General features: G+C 46.3%; 2 protein-coding genes across 6 annotated transcripts in view; one reads left to right on the top strand and one right to left on the bottom strand.

Moving 5' to 3' along the window:
- LOC149336904 (putative protein kinase C delta type homolog) overlaps positions 1-8,180 on the top strand; it is a 439,118-nt gene extending 430,938 nt beyond the window's left edge. For 4 of the 5 annotated variants that reach the window (XM_089553211.1, XM_089553210.1, XM_089553208.1 and 1 more), the window contains 2 exons: positions 2,796-2,936; positions 5,775-8,180. In XM_089553211.1, coding sequence (XP_089409337.1) covers positions 2,796-2,936; positions 5,775-5,921 — 288 coding nt within the window. In that variant the 3' untranslated portion in view covers positions 5,922-8,180. Of the gene's footprint in view, positions 1-2,795; positions 2,937-5,774 lie in introns of those variants that run through there. The other variant, XR_016284345.1, reaches the window with a different exon arrangement.
- Positions 8,181-9,239: 1,059 nt separating this feature from the next.
- LOC149336903 (uncharacterized) lies at positions 9,240-22,306 on the bottom strand. The gene is made up of 2 exons (XM_089553207.1): positions 21,661-22,306; positions 9,240-15,829 (listed from the first exon to the last, which is right to left on the bottom strand). Exons 1-2 carry the CDS (start codon positions 21,770-21,772, stop codon positions 15,477-15,479), a joined length of 465 nt encoding a protein of 154 aa, XP_089409333.1. The 5' UTR covers positions 21,773-22,306; the 3' UTR covers positions 9,240-15,476.
- Positions 22,307-22,752: the final 446 nt, after the last annotated feature.

The raw sequence follows: 22,752 nt of genomic DNA, 5'->3' as shown, positions 1-22,752 counted from the left end.
ACCGCCAACTCGAAACGATGCACAAGCGTGACAAAAACGCTTCATGTTTTGGCTTCCGCGACAGTTCAGTGGCACTTCCATCGTTGCCGTCATTATGCGGTCTTTGTTATACGTGATCGGATACCCTTCTGGTTCCTTCTGGATTTAGGACGAGGTCTCTTTATTTTGTTTTCAAATCCGAAACTTTGCTCCTATGAAACGTTTCCTTCTTTCACAGTTCGTTCGTCACTGGAAGAGTAAGCAGTGTGTTGTAAGCGACAAATACATCTGCATTTATCACAACTTGATGACGTTATTCTGTCATGAATTAAGACGTACGCTAGAAAGAAAGGCCTCGGGCCGTGTTCTGTAACGATCCAGTTATTCTTCCATTTCATTTGGACGCTGCGTTAATGTGACGTAAGCAACCGCTGGTAGCAAAGCAAACGAGTAATCACGGACATGTACACAGCCGTTGTTCCGGTCGCCGCGCTACAGCTAGCTAGCATCGTGCCGCTGCATCCAGTCCGGTTGAGCCACACGGTCCACCCTACCCATTTCGCCCTGCTCACGACGCCCAGTTTTTCTGTCGAGACTGGTGTTGAATTCCAGTGGCAGATCCGGATCAAGTTCTTCTGCTTTGTTCGAATCAGTCGTATTCCAATGACAGATTGGGAGCGCGAGTTGTCTGTTCTAATGGCAGATCGAGATCACGCGTAGACACCGGATCGATCCGTGGAGCAGCGATATTTGCTCCGCAATCGGCAGGTTTGACCCCCGTGACGTTATCCTTTTCTTCTTCTTCTCCACATGCGTCTGCTTCCTTCTTGTTGTTGCTACGCAGCTACGCGGTGATTCGGGCAAGGTACAAGGAACGTTTTTGACCTTTGTGATTGTTAGTAGATTTACTGTATACGTACCTACAGTTGCGCGTATCGTCCTATTGCTCTCCCAAGCTTCCAAATTATGAGGGAAAGCCGCAACTCTTGCAAGCATGAGGCGTTCTTGGTGCAGTGGTTAAAGCGAGTGCAGGCTCTACCCGCTTGATTCTGGCTGCCGAACTTGCTTTATTCTAGGCAGATTACTGTTTCATTGAATAACGCAGCTTGTTAGCATACGTCGGTTGCACAAATGCCTATCTCAATGAGTTACGATGTAGTGGATGGGTGGCGCCATCCGTTGTAAATGCCACAAACCAGAAACATTTTCTTTTTAACAATCAGCGAACACCTGTGATGAAATTGCGTGTTATTGATAAGAAAGCACCATTTTTAGTGAATATGTGCACTCGGACAAAATAAAATGCCGCGAAATAGAGAAATTCGATCTGTGGCCCCGCTTCACAATGTAAAAAGTCCGTAGCATTACGGAGCCATACTACGTGAAAAAAAAAACGTAATTTGTTGCCTTAGAAAAAACAGAGAAGCTTGTCCTTCAGTACAGTAACGGAGGAAACATCCGTATTCGCCTGTAGATATTACAAGGCAGAAATTTTTTTTATTAATCCAGCGGCACACTGCACACAACTCGTCTACGAAAGGCACACGGTGTCACAGTGAATGATGTGTGCGCACTCTCTTGGGAGTGCTTGGGGCCAACCGGTGATGCATTGTGCTGCTAAGATTAAGTGTACGAGACAGAAGGGTGCCATATGCACTCAGTTCAATCGCGAGCGTCTACGGCTTGGTATTTTCGCTAAGTCTGTGCGCCCTACACACGCCGCAGGGGCGCCGTAGTCCGGCGCCCACCACCATACCAAAAGGGGGTGGTCAAAGCCACCCAACCCCAGAAAGGGGTGGTGGCAGTAAAATTTTATTTTCTAACAGATGCAGGCTATGCGTCAGCCTATCCACCTAACGGTGACCTAGTCGAATTAATCCAGGTTATACCTCAGGGTATGACCTTAGCAGTAGAGTCCCCCAAAAATCCTCTGTTCCAGTTTCTTCATCTATATCCCGGATTTCTTGACAAGTCCATACCATAAGTATGAGATCTGCCCTATTTCGACGTAGGGTCGGGCCCAAAATTTGCCGGGCTGCCGCGGTAGCTACTACCGGCCACGACCGACAGGCGACGTGTTACGCTGCTAGCCGCCCTTCGGGATCTTCCCGTGGCAGTCACCTTCCGGTTGTCCACTCCTCCGCTCTCGCTGTGACAGGTAGCGTCTCGCTCTGCTGCCACCTGCCAACACGCCACGAGGTGGCGTATTACGCCTCCCCACCCACATTCTTCTCCACGCCATCCCTTGCACCACGAATGTCCCGGTGCCTTCCCTGCCTGGACCATGCGTTAAATTCCTCCTTTCTCTTGGTATTTCTCGACGTAATGCTTGGCTAGGTGGCTCGTTGTGAAGTTGATAATTTCAACAGAGAATCGAGAGTATTTGGAAACATACGAATAAATAAAAGTTCGATAAGACATTATGGGGAATCTTGGTGGCAGGTACCCTTGTTTGTTCCTATGTGGGAACGAAAGCGAATTAATGATATCTCAGCTTAAATATGAAAAGGTCATAGACAATGCATGTAATGCGAAAGGAAGGTATATGGTCGGCAAGCAACGCAGTGCTTCCGAGCTAAGGCAAGCATAGGGGGGTGCAGCAGAAAGACAAGTGGGCGGATTAGATTGAGGAGTTTAAAGGGATAAGCTGGCCGCTGTTTGCGCGGGACAGGCTTAAGTGAAGATCAATGGAAGGAACCTTATCCCTGCAGTGGACGAAGTAAGGCTGATGATGATCACGGTGGCATCTCCCGATATTATAGAAGATGATCGTGATAACTCTACCGCTGACTGCTTCACGCTCTTTTCCCACGCAGCTGCTTGACAAGAACGCCGAGACACGGCTGGGCATGCCGGGGTGCCCCGCGGGTGACGTGTGCGACCAGCCTTTCTTCCGCACCATCCAGTGGGACAAGCTGGAAAGGAAGGAGATCGAGCCGCCGTTCAAGCCGAAGCTGGTAAGAGTGTCGTACACCTGCCATTCCCACTTTCTTGCTAATCTTAACTGACGAGACAGGCGCTGCCTTAATTACCTCCTCCTTTGTGTTTGGCCTTCTGGGTGCCATCTTTACTGACTCCTCTGGAGGTTCTCGTCAGCAGAGCCCAGCAGAAGCCATCTTTGTTTTGTTTTCCTTTTCTTTGATCGTTATCCTGCTCCACACGGGCGCTATCTATATTAACTTCGCCCCAGCCGACATCGAGCGTGAGATAGACGTATGGCAAGAACGTTTACTTTGGAGGGCATTGGCGCGTGTAAGCAAGCTTAATATTTTTTTTCACAGTTCTTCGAATATTTTTCACAACCATAAGAGGCACTGTTAATGAATTCCTCTTTTCCCAAAGGGCATTAAAAGTCCCTTGAACGTACTGCGGACGTTCAGGACATCCGCAGGACGTCCGAAAGAAGTCCAGTGCCATAGGGTTTATTCGAAGCTCATAGCTTTTAGGCTACAGCGCATTTTATTTGATTCTCTAAAGGCTGCCTCATTGGCGCCACCTTTTAGACCTCTCGTTGTTTATCTGTTGGCGCGGTGAACTCTCGTCTTCACCTACCATCCCCATACCGGCGCAAGCAACTCAAAACTAGAACGTTCTTCCTACCACTTTAATTTCCTATATAATATATCACAAATTTGAAAGCGTGTTCCTTAATAGCTAGGCAGCTTTAGCGTAGCGCGGTTAGCCGTGTGGCAAATACGGTAACGCGTTACCGTTGCTACCGTTGCCAGGCTTGCCTAGCCGTATTTGCCGTACGGTAACAGTTTCAGTGTTTGCTGTAGGGCGGTGCTAAAAATTGCTAATGTATTTGTCGTTAACATCGAAGCGCGTCGCAGCATTTCCGCCTCCTCAACCTCGTGGCGATCGTTCAAAGCGAAAGACAAAACAATAAGAACACCACGAAACAAGTCACGAGACGCGTTGGCACGACAAATGCGCGCAAGTTGCGTTTCTCGGGAGTTCCTATTTCTTACACTTTACTGTTTTGATTGATCACGACCAACCCGCACTTTCAAGCGTTCCGCTACCTAGCCTGCGCCTCTGACGTTTTCGAGCCGGCGCCCCGTGGGTAACCGCTCACTGACAGGCTGCGATGGCAGCAAGAACAACACTTACAGCTGCTCCCTACCTGCAAGGAGGCACAATTTAACGAAGAACAAGGCACCGCACTCCGTGAAGTACTCGCCCAACAGAAGGCGCACGTCCAGTGCGACACAGCCTCGCCAGACAGACGCCAATATATGTGCCAACTCTTTAGCAGTGACGTTTGCGTAACATGACAACAACACGAATTCCTCAGCCATCCTTCCTCAGCCAGAAGGGACAAAAAAGAAAGCGCGAGTGGAGTAAGAAAAGGAGTAAAACCGGAGTAAATAAAAAGACGAAAGTCAACCCCGCACCTACGGCATGTAGTGCACGCACTGCTCCTGCCAAGTGCATGGCGTGCATGTAGAATATACACGCGAGTTACTCAACGTAGGTACCGCCGAGCCGGGCTGGACCGCAGCTGCGGTCCGGTTTTCTTCACTAACGCGCCTGTCAGCATGGAGGGCGCGGGGATCCAAAGCAGACCGCGAACTCTTGCTGCCCGCTGCTTCTCGTTAAAACCGGAGTTTCCGCGGATTACGACAGACAGGAGCGCAAGCGCCGCTCCCGCTCCAACTGCCATCTCAAGACTGCGCCTGCCTGCTTGCGCCCCCCCCCCCCCCTTTTTTTTTTTCCCGCGCATTCCCCGCACGCAACGATCCGGCCTGCACCTTCCTTTCTTTCCACCTCCTCACCCACGACAACAGGGGTCCTCGGGACCGCATGCAGCAGCAGCCGGGCGTGAAGTCTATTTTCGACTCCGCATCTTCCCGCGGCGAACCTCAACCGCTCGTTGTTCTCTTTTATTGCGATTCTTTTTTAATATTTCTTCCTTCATATTTGTTCGCTTTACAACGGACCGCCGGTCGACCTTGGGAGCTAGTACGTGTTTGGTGGTACGACCGGCATCGTCCCCTCCTAACGCCACGCGCTGCACTAAGGCAGGCACGGGAATTGCAGCGCGCGTTGTACATATAGTCTCTCGCCCGTCCTGTTCTGCGCCTGCATTTAACAAGATTTCACGCTCTTTCTCCTTTTGTCCCGATATTTGTTTTCTTGTTTTGTTGCATATTCCAGGCTCTGAGTGCTTTCAAGCATCATTCCACTCATCCAAACTCTTCTGCGCCTCTCTCTTGCGTACTAATTCGTTCTCCGGATTTGGTAGGGGCAGTGCATCGTTAGTGATAACGAGTATGGTGCAAATGGGATTGAGTGAATCAACAGAACAGATGAAACGGAGTTTCCTGGCTATATGAGGGCATGCATTGCACAACACATGAAACGCTTCACCCCCCCCCCCCCTTCTTTTTACCCTCTCCAACCTCGTTGTTGGGACTCTCCTTGTAAATATCAATACCGCACTACATTTGCATCTCTGACCCATGCGTAATGTAAAAAATCCGTAGCGCTTTTATACTCACAAAGCGCGCTAAGCAAAAGCGCCCACGTGCAGTGAAGGTGTTTGGAAACAGCACCTAATTACTTCTGGCACAGAGACGAACGCCTTTTTTCTCCTTCCTATTTGTTCCTTTAGTACAGTGAGTGTCTGAAAGAGAACTGGTGCACAACCGCTATATCATTTTCGCTGACAACCCTTCTGAATGAGCTCAGTCCAAACTTCATCTAACGCTATGTGATGTGCTAACAACTACGAGCCGTTTCACTTAGTTTTTGCCTATCCTGTCCCCACAACCCCTTTTCGCAATCCGCAGAAGAGTACGGCTGACGTGAGCAACTTCGACAGCGACTTCACGATGGAGAAACCCGTCTTGACGCCCATCGACCCGCAGATACTGGCCTCGATGGACCAGGAGCAGTTCAAGGGTTTCACTTACACCAACCCGGCCATGACTGACTGAGGACGCCCTCCTTCTGCACGGGGGCACTCGCAATGGAAAGTGCACTGTGATACTTGGCGGCTCAGGCAGCCCCCCCTCCCACTGCATTTGCGCTGTGGGTCGCGTGCGAGATGTACAGCCGCTTGCATAGGACAAACACAGAAACGAAGCTTGTCACCAGGCGGACACATGTACACTTCAGGTGCTGCTCTTGTTCAAGAATGTTCACACGGTATATGTAGTCAATGCTCCGGTACCTAAATCAGGTGTGCACAGACATCGGGGAGGTCAGTGCTCTGGTGCACCTCAGTTTTCTACAGTGTAAGCACTGCTAGGCGCCTGCAACTTAGAAATGGTGGCATTGCACGGAGTGCTCTTTGTGACAGAGTGACAAAAATGTATGAGTCGCAGGCATAGTTCATGAAGTAATGACTTTCATCTATGTGAGTGGACTCCGTCACTATGCCAGCTCATGAAACAATCACATGCTAAAATGTAGGAAAATTTTTTTCTTTTAGTCAGCAAAAATTTAGCAACAAGTGTATACTAAAAACTGGATGCATACTGATAAGTTTAAAGTCACTCAAAATTTATGCCAGCAACAATGACGGAATTTTCCTTTATTCTATGAAGTGAGTATAGCACTTCATAAACAGTGGCACTTTTGATGGTTGTGCTGCACGCTCACCAACGTGTTCGAGGTGATGACTGAGAATCCGGTTCGCACGGCCTCTCGTTCTCCTTTAAACGGCAAGAAAAACAGGATACGGCAGCCATCAAGAGGCATCCTTATTTGTCTTTTCCACATGATAGATAGTTCTGGCGCTGTAGAATCAACGTAAATAGCTTCTTTATACGCAGTTCCAGATACATCGTGGCTTTTCTTCATTCGAGGGAAAGCAAACTGGACGAGAACAGGTGCTGTAATGCCACTACTGCCTTCCACATTAACCGAAACGATATGAAACTGGCACATATTGTGCCACGTGCTAATTAGAGTCCAATTAAACAGCACTGCTATGAGCGCTGAGCCTAAGTTATAGTTGCTTCGATATAATTCAGATCGTCGTAGTTGTGCAGCTTTTGCTATTTTTTATTCTGCTGGTGCACAGCCAAGAGACGTTTATAACGCAGAGTTATGTGCTATTGCTGATAAGAGAATGGCAGGGATACATCTCCGCGAGAAAATATGCAAAACTGATTGTGTCTAGTCATCATTACGCTACTTTGTTCTACAAAATGATACGGCAATTTCTGTGTCCAAATGCAGAAGGGAGCAAGAGATACGGACTCTATGTTACGGAATGACATGCAGAAATGTGACTGCAAGAGCATTGCCCTTTTACTGAAAATCGATCGTTTCAGCAGTGACGGGTTCATTTTTAGCACCTGCATTGCCTAGTACATATTTCTGCACGCAACATATTTCTCACATAAGAAGACAGCACACTTTAAGCATTCCTTCTAAAAATATATCCAATAGCCCTTTTTCTTTTCTCTGCCACTATTTAAACACTAGCAGCAATGCCAGTTCTTCTGTGGCATGTGCTGTAATTATCACAGAGGGGGAAAAAAAAAAAAGACTAATGTTCATCGCCACAGTTCGATTGTTGGTGCCTTTTCACGTACCCCAGATGGAGAAAGTTCTATACTCTATAACAGCCGGTTCGAGAGCAGTGTAGAAGCCTAGTCACAAGCATCGTTCCCGATTACTTCGCCCCGCTTTGCGACATTAGTGCCGTTTATGTGTCATCGCCGATTCTCATGCAGACATTAGGTGCGTTGCGTTTAGATTGCGTGCTTCAGTTTCATTTCACGTGCATGCACACCTAGGCACCATCAATTCATCCAGATTTTATATATCCGTCTAAGTTCACCACAAGCTTTGTGAACCGCGTTGCATCCTGCAGTTCGAATGGACATGAGCTTTGCGAGTTGTTTTGGGTTTAGTGTCGATTGAATCTGCTGATACGTTGTTGTGTGCAATCTACTATATTGCAGTTTATTTAAAGTTCCTCACCACATTGACCGCACTGTTCATTTGGCAGCTTTGATTCATAATTATGAAGTTATACCTGTGCTATCAAAAGCAATGTTCAGTATTATAGCGATGTACCTTGTCTGTGGCCGTGCTGGCCAACTTTATGATCGATGTGGCCAACGCATTTAGTACTTTAGGCTGTTCTCTCATTTCTGAACTGTAATTTTGCAACGGCGATGCGAGCACCGCGCCGTTAGATTTCAGGTCTACTTGTCGATAATAAAATAAAATGAACTGAACTCTCTGTATGCGAATTGTTTCACTGCACTGAGAACTTTCATTACACCAGTCCACTGAAAACACCCGTTTTAACAGTCATTCCTGGTGCCAACTATGAAATATATGTAGGTGCTGCACCCTAGTACAAAGTTTCACTGACACTTTATTAAGACGAAAGCCTATAATATCTCATCGTTGTCGACAGAAGGTTGTCAGCAGAGCTGACACGCTTTTCGGTTGGTCGAAATGGTTATGACCTCAGAGTACACAGATTCGAAGTAATAAGGTCACCCACGGATGCCTGACGCCCCCTTTTGGAGCAGACGACAACTAATGAAATAGTTGTCCTCCGCTCCAACAGGGGGCGTAAGGCGTCCGTGGGTGACCACATTACACACCTCATTACAGCGAACAGAACCGTGGATAGAACCGAACTCATCGAAGCAGAGAGAGAGTCGTGCTAAAGAAAAAGTCAAAGTGTGTAGTTGTAATGTGTAGTCAAATAAAGCACTATATAGTGCAGCACGAACAGTCTCACAGTCAATGTCAAACAGTGCGCCAGGAAGGGCTTTCGCCTTGCAGCACTTCAGAGAGCTGAAGTGCCCCCTGAATTTTTTGCCTCATCAAGTTGAGAATAGCAATCAACAGTACTCTCTGTACTAACAACATTTTACTATGAATTATATTTCTAACCTGAATGAAACTGAATACAACCCGGATGGCAATGGACAAAACCGCAGAATCTGTGTTGCCTTCCCAACCTCACTCAACAAACTGTAAATACGTGGCTGCTGAGGCGTAGTAACAAAACACCACCTCGAGCTGTATACAAGCAGCTCATACTAGACAATCTCCTAAAGGTGTAGCGTGTTTCAACTGTGACAACACTGTGAAGAAGAAGAGATCAATAGCGGACAAATAATTTCATTGCCTCCTTAACGTGACCCTGTGCGTGGTGGAAAAGCACACTGAACAATGTTGCGCACCTCATCAGGAAAGTTTTGCTGGTTCGTTGTTCTCACCACAAGGCATGTAGTAGTTTAGCATTATGGTGACCACAAGATGATCGAAGTGCAGCATGACAAAAACTCGGCAAGTAGTCAGTTTTTATTTTTCTTCACACTCGCAAGCTGAATTGACACGCCTGCACATTAAATGGCAAGCGTTATACATGACTCGCTTGGGAGGGAAACTAGAATGTGCAGCTGATGTAGACATTTGGTTCCCCAAAATTAGTGTAGTCACTTTATTTGCACTCCTAGCAACAATCCAGGTTGTGAAAAATCCTGGTTCATGTCCGAACGCTTACCCGCATAATTAATAGCCCCATCGACTTGTCTTGAAAATAATAAAGTTAGTTAACCTCCCCGCAGGTAAAAGATGAAAAAAATTAAAAGAAACTTATTTTATCACTAACACGTTTCTTTTAAGTTCAGCTATTTGTACAGCATAAGCACTTGCTCATAACGTAACTACTGTGCTGAATACTCTCTTTCCACTTTCTCAATACTGCACATTCCTTCCAAAACCTACACCGAAATACGCTGTAGGAAAGTGAAAAACAGCACTTTCTGCAAGTCCAGCATTGTGCCCGGCTTTCACAGCCTCGGAGTCTAAGCTCTGACACCTACAAAATGATGACACAAAATGATGATCATACTTTGAAGGGGAACGTTTTGGTGTCACCCAACACTGCACAATGTTGCTCACTACGACACACAAGGGCATGATTTCCGATTACAAACTGTAGCAATGTTATATGAACCGTTTTTTTTTCTGCTAGCAAGAAAAGCGGTTATGCAAAAGAAAAATTTTGAGATTTCCGCACAGTACAAAATGAAAACAGCTCATTCTACAGCTCTAGCTTTACATCTGCTGCTTGAAAACACACAAAAGTGCAAACCACCATGTCGTCCAAGCAATGTGTGTGCTACAGTTTGGTGTGGTAAACAGGGTCTTTAAATATCACGCATTTGTGCATTATAAAATGTCACTCTAGGCCACGAAATATTGAGGTGCTGATTAAAGATAAAGGAAATTGATGGTGGCATAGCTTTCTTTGCAAGAAAGGCAGCTCCAAGTGCTTGTTAACAGCACTTAGAGCAAGCAGAACTGATAGTTCATTCAATTTACACATGCAAAGTAGATCTCCGAAACTTGAAGTTTCCAAGCTGTAAAATCCAACAGCAGAAAGTGTTTTCTAGCAACATGAACAGCAGTAACTTTGCTCAATTTGATTTAATCAATAAACAGCTTTAATATGTGCACCTAAGTATTATTTCTACAGAAATAAAATACTGAGAACTACTATGCTATACAGTATAGCCTACATACTATACAGTACATTGTTGCAAAACTTCATTTGCAAACAAAAAAAAAGGGGGGATCCCATGCCTCTTCATTTGAAAACCTCAGAAAAAGCAGCTGCTTAGCTGCCCCTAACATTCATTAGAGGCGTGATTGAGCAAGAAGATGCGAGTGCTGCTAATCAAAGCTCATATATATATATATATATATATATATATATATATATATATATATATATATATATATATAGCAAGTCTTAGCAACTTAGCAAGTCTCTGAGCCACTTCACAGAAAAGAAAAAACTCATTCCATATAAGGCAATGCCACTGTTTGTTTGTTTGTCTTTGATGGAGACAGGAGTCTCGCCATATGAATAATCATCCTTTGCACTTCAAGTGTCAGTACTCTTACGACGTGCCCAGTTATCACACCAAACATGCTTGCCCAAGCATTCTCAATAGGCAGACTTTCAGAATAAGGCGGGGAATATCACAAAGCTTGAAAAACACAGAACATAGTCACTAATGTGAGACTGTCCTTTTGACGCAGACCTAAAAATAAGTTTGCAGATTCTTCACAAGTGCCCATTACGAAGCGTTCTTCGGAGCAGTCACTCCATGCAAATGACATGGGCGATCTTGGTTGGTTTTTGTTTATGGGGGTTTAACGTCCCAAAGCGACCCAGGCTATGAGGGACGCCGTAGTGGAGGGCTCCGGAAATTTCGACCACCTGGGGTTCTTTAATGTGCACCGACATCGCACAGTGCACAGACATGGGCAATCTTAGCTGATACGCTTAGAGTCAGAGGCAGCAGCGTCCCAATTACTCCCTTCGTCCATCAGATTTCATTCATCTTTACAAATCCAAGGGTTCTATGGACAGTGTTATTTGAGTCAATTACTGTCAAGCTAATAGAAATGCATAAAGCTTGGAACTGCTAACTAGGTAACCACTGTTTTGCCAAGATGAAATGAAAAGCAGCAAATAAACAGTTGTGCAACCTCAACCTATGCAGCAGCCATGCAAGGCTGCTGCATAGGTTTTTGCAGTAGGTTGGACCCTGTCATTTGAGTAAAAAAAGCAGCAGCTGTACAGCATGCTGAATTCTACAGACTTCGATCCAATACAAGGTGGTCAGGAAAAATCTTGCCACACTACTGCTGATTCATTATTGAAAGTGGAAAAAGTTCTGCTCTTCCGTTGAATTTCTTTGGAGGAGAAATTCTAGAGGCCCGTGTACTGTGCGATGTCAGTGCACGTTAAAGAACCCCAGGTGGTCGAAATTTCCGGAGCCCTCCACTACGGAGTCTCTCATAGCCTTAGTCGCTTTGGGACGTTAAACCCCATAAACCAAACCAAACCATACACAAATTCTGGCCACACTGCCAATGGCCCTGGAAAACCGAAACCTTGGAACTGCTTCAGCAACTCTGCGTAGCTCAAGACAGTGGTACCAAGCTCAAGCTGACTTTTGGCTGTTCCAAAATGTGAATAATCCATTCAAGAATTGGATGGAATGCAGGCATTAACACCCTGAAACAAAACATGGGCTACGAGGGATGCTGTAGTGTAGGGCTCCGGATTAATTTAGACCCCCTGGCGTTATTCAGCGTACACCGACATAGCACAGCACACGGGCGTTTTGCAGTTTGCCTCCATCAAAATGCAGATTCGATCCCCCAACCTTCGGATCAGTAGCTGAACACTATAAACACAGTGACAGGTTGAACAACTATTTCAAGTGTTATTATCTAATGTTTAGGCAAAAATTTCAAATTACTGCAAGGAGCATGCAAAGAATCTACAGAAAAAATCCCACCTTCTCTGATAAGCATACTTATATGAAATTTCTGCTGCGTCCTATATATGCATGTTGTGACTCAAAACTGCTTTGAAGCTGCAAATTACCGCATACACTTGACTACACTTGACTCTAACTCAAGTATGGGCTGTTCCTCTCGACTTCAGAGCCAATAATCCGGAACAAATAAATTCACAAACAGCAAGCATGTTTAAGGTGTGCTAAGGTGTGTGTTAAGGTGTGCATAAAGTTTTTTGTGCAGGAGGTTCCTCAGAGAGAAGCTGCCAAATGACAAAACCTGCCTTCTCCTCTAATTATCATCATCTTCCAGTACGTACCGGTGCGCAGCTGAGTGCCATTTAAAGCAGAACTCAGACAGCTGCACTCAGAGTGAATGGCAACGGCCGATCACGAAACGACACCACCTGGATGTCTAATGAGAGCATTACTGCAGCTCACTGCGTTATGGATCTGGAATTCATGGAGAGCGGTACCTTCAGATGTTGTCAAAAGTTCCGAAGTTACAGAAATTTCAAAAACAATGGATGGAACAAAAAATGACTTCATTTAAGAGGGTGGCGAGGAGCCAGGCCCGAGTAGCAGAAGAGTGACAGCGATGAAGGGGAAACTCAAATGTATTCGCAATTAGGAGCCAGTATGGTATAAAAAAGCAGTTTTCGAGGAAAATATAATAAAACCTCGTTAATACGTACCTGCCTACCAAGTAGTTGCGGCTAAAACGTAGTTGCGAGAATTCCCCGGTTAAGCCCCCATTGAAACCCAAGTATTGGCTGACCACTTAATGCGTAGTGGCTCATGAAATGCCTACCACTCAATGCGTACTTGCCGTCGCAGTTTGGCAGGCACCGTGCTGGGACGCAAAATGTTTTCCGCCTTTCTGAAAAGCATTATCAACGTACGGACAGCCGGTACTATACCGCTGGAGATATTTACGGCCATTTCAGCTATGTCCATGTTCCGCAAGTGTGGTGATGTCCATGTCAATGAGGAGTGCAGGAAGCGTCGGCCGTTTCTGTGTTATTGCACACGAACTCATCACTGATGAATATCGTCGCCAGCCCTAACGCAGTAACCATCACCGTGACCTCGCCTCGCACTGCGTGTAGTTGCATGGTTGCATTGTGGACGTATTGCAAATTGTCAACGTGCATTTTGTGGTGTCGTTCTTTGTTCTGAGCTGGTGCTGTGTGAAGCGTAAAGCGGTTGACCCCGTTACGATACAGAGTTACTCCGCGCGGGCAAAATTCATAGCGCGCAAGCGATCCCAAAGCCAGCAATCCCGCCGATGACTGTGACGCCCTACTAACAGAGGTGCTGGAAGTGACAGGGCAGTGCGGACGCTGTCGACTTCGAAATGTTCTGCGAGGTCAACAGCAAGATTGTTGCCGCTGCAGCGCGAACCCAAGGTGATGAGGGGATTGAGAACGAGGACAGCGGCGATGACTTAGCAACATAAGATTTCAGCCTTACTCTGGCGGAAGCTGTTCAAGCATTGGCGGTTATGAGGGCGTTCGCTGAGATGGGCCTCATGGAAAAGCTTGCCCCCCCCGTCTCGCACATTTCGAGACTGCAGTTGTTGCTGCATGGCCACCGCGGTGGCAACTGAAAATAACGATTTCTGGTCGGCAGCAAAGAAATAAAGTGCACGTACGTACCTGTATTCGTGGGAAATTTACTGTGCCTGAGTTTTTTTTCTTTTGGATCGTGAATAATGGAAAATTTGTACTAGTTGGCTAGGCTGTACTACCAGATAGTGCGCACTTTTCCCGAGTCCCCGCCAACTACATATCAACGGGGTTTCACTGTAGATGAAAAGTGAACTGAAAAATACCAGTTTTGTGTAAGGGACACATTGCACCAAAATCACGAGAAAATGTGCTGAAATCGGTCAAGTGTAAACCGTATACTTTTGACAGATTCCAAGCATACAAAGCTGTGTAAATGAACCAGCACATTTGAGGCACTTAAAAGCACTCATGCATTTTGCAAAACAAGCAAATGAAAATGCTCGCTCACAGGGCCCGTGTCAGAACTACTGTAAAACACGAAGGTCTCCATTTAAAAAACAATTGCATTGATTTGATGGGCTTGTACATATGATTTTATGGTTCTAAGTACACATTAGATGACATTGCACTTTGTGCACAAGGATTCTGATATCGTTTAGGTCACATCCACATATGCAGATACACCACCTGAAGGGGAAACGGAAAACAAACTGTCCTGCATCAATACTTTCAACCTGCTTTACATCACAGATGACGAGGAGAAAGGTCACAAAACTGACGCCACCTATCACTTTCCGGTCTAAAATGGTCATGCAGAGACACAGCACGCACAGAGCAATGAACTGGTATGGTATGGTTGAATTTTAATGGGAGATCCAAAATGGTGAGCCCCCAACATGACTGAGCGCATCAAACCTGTGGATGGCACTCACTTAAATCTGTGTGCTGAAACCACCCACCACGACCGTGCTCTGACATCCACATACGTCATCCCGATGAAGCCCCAGCAATGGACTTCTTGCCTCATGAACAAAAGCGGCAGGTGGGCTTGTACCATCAGTGTAAAATGAAAAACAAACACAAAATTAGTATTACAGTAGTATTAGCCGCTCAAGTGGAAACACAGGCGAGGTCCGTTAACACTTCCAAAAAGTAGTGGTAGTGCTTTCTACCAATCCCTCAAACTGAGACAGTCTCGTTTTGCTGTTTGTGTTTCGGCTGTCCCGTGCGCACTTCATTCGATGATAAAAGCACGCACAGATGTGAAATATGCTTACGGCCGTAGTGATAGCTCTTAGAGCAGGAGGCGACGAGTCACCGAAATGGAAATGAGGGAGGCAGGACGCCTAATCTGGTGCTGCTAAACGAAATACAGCGAGCCAACTTTGGCAGAGTGGTGCCGGATGCTCCGCAAATCAGCCTCTGCTTAGAAACCACTCCTAATCTGCCACTGTAAAAAGTCTCGCTCCAAAAAAAAAAAAAAAAGGAGAAAAGCCTGCAGTGCGAGTGGTCGAAAACCTTTCACCGGGATTCAATGCCAGTCCTTCACATCGGGAGGGTCGCACTGCCGGCACCACCGGCGCCCCCTATGCGATTGCTGCAAAAAAAAAAAAGAAGAGCAAAGCCTGCAGTGCGAGTGGTCGAAAACCTTCCACCGGAATTCAACGCCAGTCCTTCTTCACATTGGGAGGGCCGTGCTGCCGGCATCACCGGCGCCCCCTACGCGGTTTGCAGCGTGCGAGCGCAGGTGCACTTTGACGTTGCTGCGCTGCGAGAAGGCGGCGGGGCATAGCGGGCACCGGAAGGGCCGCTCGCCCGTGTGCGTGCGTAGGTGGCGCACTACGTGCGAGCGGTGCGCAAAGCCGCGGCTGCACAGCTGGCACCGGAAAGGGCGCTCGCCCGTGTGCACTCGCTCGTGCAGCACCAGGCTTCCGCGGTGCCGCGACGAGTACGGGCAGAAGCTACACTGGTGGCGCAGCGCCGGCGACCCCGTGAAGGACTGTGGCCTCCTTTTCGTAGACACCGGGCCAGCTGCGTGAAAGGGAAGAGAATGATGAAGTAATGGCCATGTTTTGATTTCAGCGGCACTAGGCCTGCATGGCCAAAAAGCACCGTGGCTAGTGTGTTTGTTAATTAAAAGACTAGCGCATAAAACTAGCACAAAGACATAGAAGGAGACAGGACGAGCGCTCGTCTTGTCTCCTTTTATGTCTTTGTCCTAGTTTTATGGGCTAGTCTTTTAATTAACGATGACACACCACCTAGCCCAGCTTTCCGCCTTGATTGGTTAGTGTGTTTGGTATGCACGAGGTGGAGTCAGGAGGTCAATGCCTCTTTTTCTCGAGCATATCACCCTCGAGAAAGCTGAGCTGTGCACCAGGTTGTGGGAACACCTGTACCAGTGTTCAGATACCTAGCGGCACTGTGGATTGTACCTTGCATCCCCCACATGTGAGATACGAGAGAAATGTCTAAAAATTCTCTGGCAAGCAAGTTGGTACACTGCTCAATCTTCCAACAAACTGCATGCCAAAAGCAAGAGCAGGAGACCAGGAACGTCTGCCCACATTTTACTGCATTGTGTTGTATCTGCTTCCCATCCCTCATTTTTGTATTTCTTGAATGTGCAGTGCAGAACGTGCACACCACAGTAAAACAAATAGAACAGCGCTGATGACCAGTCTATCACCAGCCAATCAAAAAGCCATAATCCCATAACATGACTAAGAAATTCTGGGGGCACTTTGGCTCTCTAAAGTGCTGCAAGGCTAAAGCCTTTCCTGCCGCACTGTTCGGGATTGACTGCGAGACTATTTATGATGTACTAGTGCTTTATTTGACTACACATTACAACTACACACTTTGACTGCCGACTTTGACTGCTTCTTTAGCACGACTCTCTCTCTGCTTCGATGAGTTCGGTTGTATCCATGGCTCTGTTCGCAGTAATCAGGTATGTTAATGAGATCACACACAGACGCCTTATGCCCCCTGTAGGAGCGGACGACAACTATTTTATTAGTGGGGCGTCAGGCATCTGTGGGTGACCTCATTACTGCGAATCCACGCACTCTGACGTCATAACCATTTCGACCAACCGAGAAGCATGACACCTCTGCTGACAACCTTCTGCTGACAATGTTCTGTCGACAACGATGAGGCATTAAAGGCTTTTGACTCAAAACATCTCATGCCTTCTTGACTGGGGTCTGGGGTGGTGCTCATTTTCTGTTATGGTAATGCGACAGCACTGAGCTGATGGTTCCTGGCCATGCATGTCAGGAACATATTTCTGGCTTGCAAACCTTTAAGGAAACATGCAGCCCATTATGGTAAGGCACTTGGTAACAACCTCAGGCAAAATTATGACTGCGGCCCCTAAGACGAAAAAAAAAATTCAACTGAATATTTAGCTCAAATGCCTCGCCATTCGTGCTGTACAACTTAAAGCTGCGGAGACCGGTATCTCCGAAGGAGAGGAAAAAAAACTGCGAAGCGAGCCTTGTTGAGCAAGAATTCAGTTGGAAAGGAGTAAATTTCTGCATGCCACTTTCTACAGTTTCTACAGCGCAGCTCTTAGGTGCCCGTTCCTGCATTCCACGGTGGTGGCGTTGTCGGCGTAACCGGTTGTCCGAGCAGCAGAGCGAAATGCCACAGGAAGATCCCGAAGGGTGGCTAGCAACATAACACGCCCCCTGCCAGCAATGGCAGGCGGTTATGAAAAGGTGCACTCAAACCATCGCATTACCGACCGTTGTAATCATCTGTCAATTTCTCGGTATTAGGCAGCACAAATCTAGTGCCCTGGAATAAATTTATTTTATTCAATTACTTATTAGTCTCCACTTATAAAGAGCTTAGAAGGGTTTGTTCCTTGTGTTCTTGTGGGAAAACTTTTAGCAGTGTGCTACACATGCGAGAAAAACTTGACATCATGGTGTTCTCCGGGATTTAAATATTGACAGTGGTTTTACAGCTTGCTCCAAAGTTCTTTTTCTTTATCGGTCTCTAGGATGGTTCTGACGTAGAAAATAAAAATTCTGATAAGTGATAGGCTCATAGAAGACGTGGAGAAAGGTCTGAAGGGCATCAAGCAGCACCGATGCTTACCAAGAAGTTTGGTGTCTCTAAGACGCTCTCCACAAAAGGTGAATGGCAGGACCTGGACAGTTTCTTCAGGATCCAGGCAGCAGACTTTTTTTTAACTAGCAAGGACGGTTACTAACAGAACACATTATGAAAATGGAACAAGCTTTGGCTGTCCTGACCTACGATCATGTCCAAAAGCACATGTTCACATAATGCAAATCGAGAAATAACGCATATCCATTTGACAATAACAAAGCAGAAAGACAAGAGCTGTGAAAATAAAACAGAAGAATTAACAAAGGCAGAAATGTCAAAATATCGCATGACAGGCAACATCTGAAGCCTGGCTGAAGAAACACCATGTCTATAGCAGTCAAGCCACAAACCAGAGCTGGGCTGTGTCTGGATTCCAAATTTGTTATGCAAACACACTCGCAAAGGTTAAAGTGGCCCCCATAGCACCAAACTGGTGTGCACTGATTGCAAGACTGAGTACTGCAACTCTTCCATGAAATTTTTAAAATACTATAAAATTTTCCCGTGTTCTGCGTAAGTTGACCGTTTCACACTCACCGAGTGCAATGCCATGACTAGCAAAGAATACTGTAATATAATAGTTTCTTCATATTTGTGAAGAATAAAAAGAAGGCAAATGATTTCCAAATTTGCTTCACGTTTTGCACAGTTCTCCCCTACCCTGAGAATGACTAACCCAAGAAAACCTGGGAGGTTCACTTCTCAGTGAAGCTCTACTATGTGAACTGTACAACATAGGTTCCTCTGCTTGCTACTGCAGCTCACTAATAGCGAAAAAGTTGTCAGCAAATTGACCTCTCAAGGCTGTAGAAGACGTTAATAAGACGTTTTGTAGAAGACAAAGGCACTGCAGCATTGTCTCGCACAAAAAAACTGTACATGGTTGTGTTCTGACCTACATTCAGCCATGGTACTGAGCAGGAGTTTTCAATCCTCATAGTCTCAGGAAACCAGACTTTCAGGAGGTGACAAGGAGCTCCATGTGTCTTGGCTGCCGTTCCTTTAAACCTAACATGCACGCAGAAAAAGAACACGCAGGCAAAAGCCCCCCAAAAGTCCAAATTCAATCACTAACAGCCGCCTGTAGAGTGAAACAGTCTTCTGTGAGCAATTATAGTTTTGACAGTCCAAAAATGCAGGGGGTCAACAAAAGGTTTGGACTGAGGCACTTGTGGATTTAGGTCCTCAACCAAACCAAACAGCTCTCCAAAGAACACAAGGGTTCCGAAGCACAGTTTGCGGGCTCTTGGTATTGAGGATACGGTCTTAAAATGTCAAAGGTGTTAACTTGACTGAGGCAGTCACAAAGAACAACTGCTAGATGGAAAGTTGCCAGTGGGAAGTACCCATCCAGTCTCTCTATCTCAGTCTGCTCTTGGTAAAGTAATACTGGAAGTTTGGAGAGAGGTGAAGAAAACGGCAACAGCAATAGCATCTGGCCTCACAGCAGCGCTCAAAGAACTGTGTGCATTCTCAATTATGAATTCAAAGTGAGGTCATTAGTGATTTCAATTCGATTCAACAAAGTTAAAGTGTGTTACGTCATCCTCAATGCTACCGCACCTCTTGCAAAGATCAAAAACATGGGCTCAGAGGACAACTCAAACCATCAAGGCCTTGAAACCCAGAGCATCTTATGAATGCAAAAACTTCAGTGCATTTGTAAGATACACAGATTCACAATTAAATTGTCTCCGCTTCCTTAGGGGAAGAGCTTGTGGAAAAAACGTCGTCTTGTTCCGAGATGCCCAAATTCCACTGTACTACCTACACAAGTGCTTGCAGAAAAAACTGCAAGAGAGGCTGTGGGAACAGCCCAAACATGCAGCCCAAGATGCATAGCAGCTCTTGCCTCTGCAATGTAGTAAGCTTGTTAGGCTCTGGAATGGGAAGTGTGGGAAGAAGTCAGTGGTCACTCAAGTGGGTCCAACACCATGAAGTAATGTATTTAGACAGATGATACAGTCTTCGAATACTAGGCATAACTGTGCCTATGCTGGGTGTATTCATTCTTTACTGCTATCCTTTATTCAAGTGCAAACAGGGAACTAAACAAGTTCGCCAAGAGCAACGGCTGAAATCGTCAATGACAGTGGGCCGCATAACAAGGCTCAGTAGCCTGCTGGCTGCACATTTCAGACCCCCGCCACTACATAACCACGACTCACGGAGAATTCAATACATCAACACAAATACAACCCATAAAGTTTCCCAGACACCTTTTATGCAGTGACGTAAGACGCTTACCAGCCCACCATCATGCACCACTTGGGTCACATGGCAGCCTCATGTATTTCATTGCAGAGTGCTTAAAGAAACAAGACTAAGACATCTAAACTGCGACTACCACTATACCTGACTACTAGGGGTCTGCGAACAATAGATAATTTCGAATCCTGGCCGAATAGTATTAGATCTTCGATTCTATCCAAATGTTTGGTACTCAAAATCTCAGTGTATTTGTCTTGCTCGCTGTGCATGGTTTCAGTTTAGAGGCGCACGCGCAGCTGGAGCTCCAACTCTGCGGACGCCTGCCAGGCATATGTGCCGCATGCCTGCACACCTGTACCTTACCGCTGTATCTTACCGGTACTCACCTATGGGGCAGAAACGTGGAGGCTAACAGAGAGGGTTCAGCTTAAGTTAAGGACAACGCAGCGAGCTATGGAAAGAAAAACGATAGGCGTAACGTATGTGCTACTATGTGCTATGTATGTGCTATGTATGTGCTACTTTATAGATTCACTGCTTCTTTATCTCTTTCGTTTCCGTATAGTGTTGACCTGATTTGAGTAACCAAATTCCTGTTGTTCGATGACGTGTATTTTTCTGTTTCCTTTTTTGTTACCATTTTTTGTTGTACACTTCATTCCTTGTCATTTTTTCTAATAATACGCAAAACCATTTTTGATAACTATTGTTTGCATTTTGGGATGCTACTTGTGTAAAACATTTATATGTTACCTGCTGCCCTGCAATGTAGGGGCCGAGGGGCACGTCAAGCCACAATTTCTGGCTTTTTTCCCTCGGCCCTCACCATGTGTACATGGGAAATAAATTGAAAATTGAAACTGAAAATTCAAAACGTTAAGAGATTGGAAGAGGGCGGAGTGGGTGAGGAAACAAACGCGGGTTAATGACATCCTAGTTGAAATCAAGTGGAAGAAGTGGGCTTGGGCAGGGCATGTAATAATGCAAAGGCAAGATAACCGCTGGTCCTCAAGGGTAACGGAGTGGATTCCAAGAGAAGGCAAACGTAGCAGGGGTTGGCAGAAAGTTAGGTGGGCGAATGAGATTAAGAAGTTTGCTGTGATACAGTGGCCACAACTGGCAAAGGACAGGGTTAACAGGAAAGACATGGGAGAGGCCTTTGCCCCGCAGTGGGCGCAGCCAGGCTGATGATGTGTATGCTAGAGATGGTCTGCGCATATGCGGCAGAAGCGAGCAGGCGAAAGCGTGACACCCAGACCAGCACCTACCAGGTGCCTGCAGCCACGATGATCGTTCACCGAACTGGCACTGCATTGACTGAAGGACGCGCGGCTCCCACGACTTACGCGGGACGAGTCTGAGCTGACCGCAGCCGCTTTTCTCTGTGTGAAATTCCCTAATTTTCTTCCAACCTTACCCGCTTACACGGGGGTGCTGTTGCCAAAGTCACTTCGCTGTGCTCTCACTTAATTCAGTGAGCGTGCTGACTGATCAACTTGAGAAACAACCCTCTTTCGGCTGCTTACCCATTTCTGGAGCATTCAGGCTCATCGTGTTGATGAGTGCTGCCGAAGAGATCATGTCCTCCCCTTCGAGGCCAGCAGGTGGCAGGTAGGTCGGCAGGGGACGAAGCTCCATGCCACGAAGAGCTGACCGGTCTCGGGCAGCTGTCTCCAGGCCCAGCCCTTCAAGGATAAAAAAATGGCCACTTTACCAAGATCGCAATAGGCTGAAAAATTTCTGCTGAATATGAAGGCTATGTTGAAAAAATTCAGGGGGTGCTTTGGCTCTCTAAATTGCTGCAAGGCGAAAGCCTTTCCTGGCGGACTGTTTGGCATTGACTGCGAGACTGTTGGTGCTGTACTAGCGCTTTATTTGACTGCACACTTTAACTATGTCATACATGCCGAGAGTTGATGTCTATAAGTTTTCGTTTCTGCCTAAAACAATTACAGAATGGAGTAACCTTGACCGACACATATTCAACAAAACTTGTTCACTTGAAACTTTTATAAAAGAGCTGGAACTGTGTTGTACTGACTGACTATACCATTCCCACCCTGTAACAGCCTGCAAGGGCTAACAGTATATGGAAATGAATAAATACACACTTTGACTGCCGACTTTGACTGCTTCTTTAGCACGACTCTCTTTTTGCTTCGATGAGTTCGGTTGTATTCATGGCTCTGTTCGCAGTAATGAGGTATGTAATATGGTCACCCCCGGACGCCTTACGCCCCCTGTCGGAGCGAACGACAACTATTTTATTCGTTGTCGTCTGCTCCAAAAGGGGGCGTCAGGCATCCGTGGGTGACCTCATTACTGCGAATCCGCGCACTCCGACGTCATAACCATTTCGACCAACTGAAAAGCGTGAAACCTCTGCTGACAGCCTTCTGTCGACAACGATGAGGCATTAAAGGCTGTTGCCCTAAAACATAACTGCAGAAAGAAAGAGCTGTGCGAAAAAGTGCCAATACTACTGTAACTACTGAAAAAAATGTCACAACTGCACTAATCGCAATTAATGCAGACATTAATTTCTGTCATTTTCGCCACGCAATACAGAGCTACATTATATGAACTGGCATGGTTTCAGTACATCTGTAAAGAAATGC

The sequence above is a fragment of the Amblyomma mixtum genome, chromosome 7 (genome assembly GCF_055824585.1).
Source record: "Amblyomma mixtum isolate Tamu chromosome 7, ASM5582458v1, whole genome shotgun sequence".
In the NCBI taxonomy this organism is placed as follows: domain Eukaryota; kingdom Metazoa; phylum Arthropoda; class Arachnida; order Ixodida; family Ixodidae; genus Amblyomma; species Amblyomma mixtum.
The sequence above is the reverse complement of the archived record's forward strand: the minus strand, read 5'-3'. Positions and strand labels throughout refer to the sequence as shown.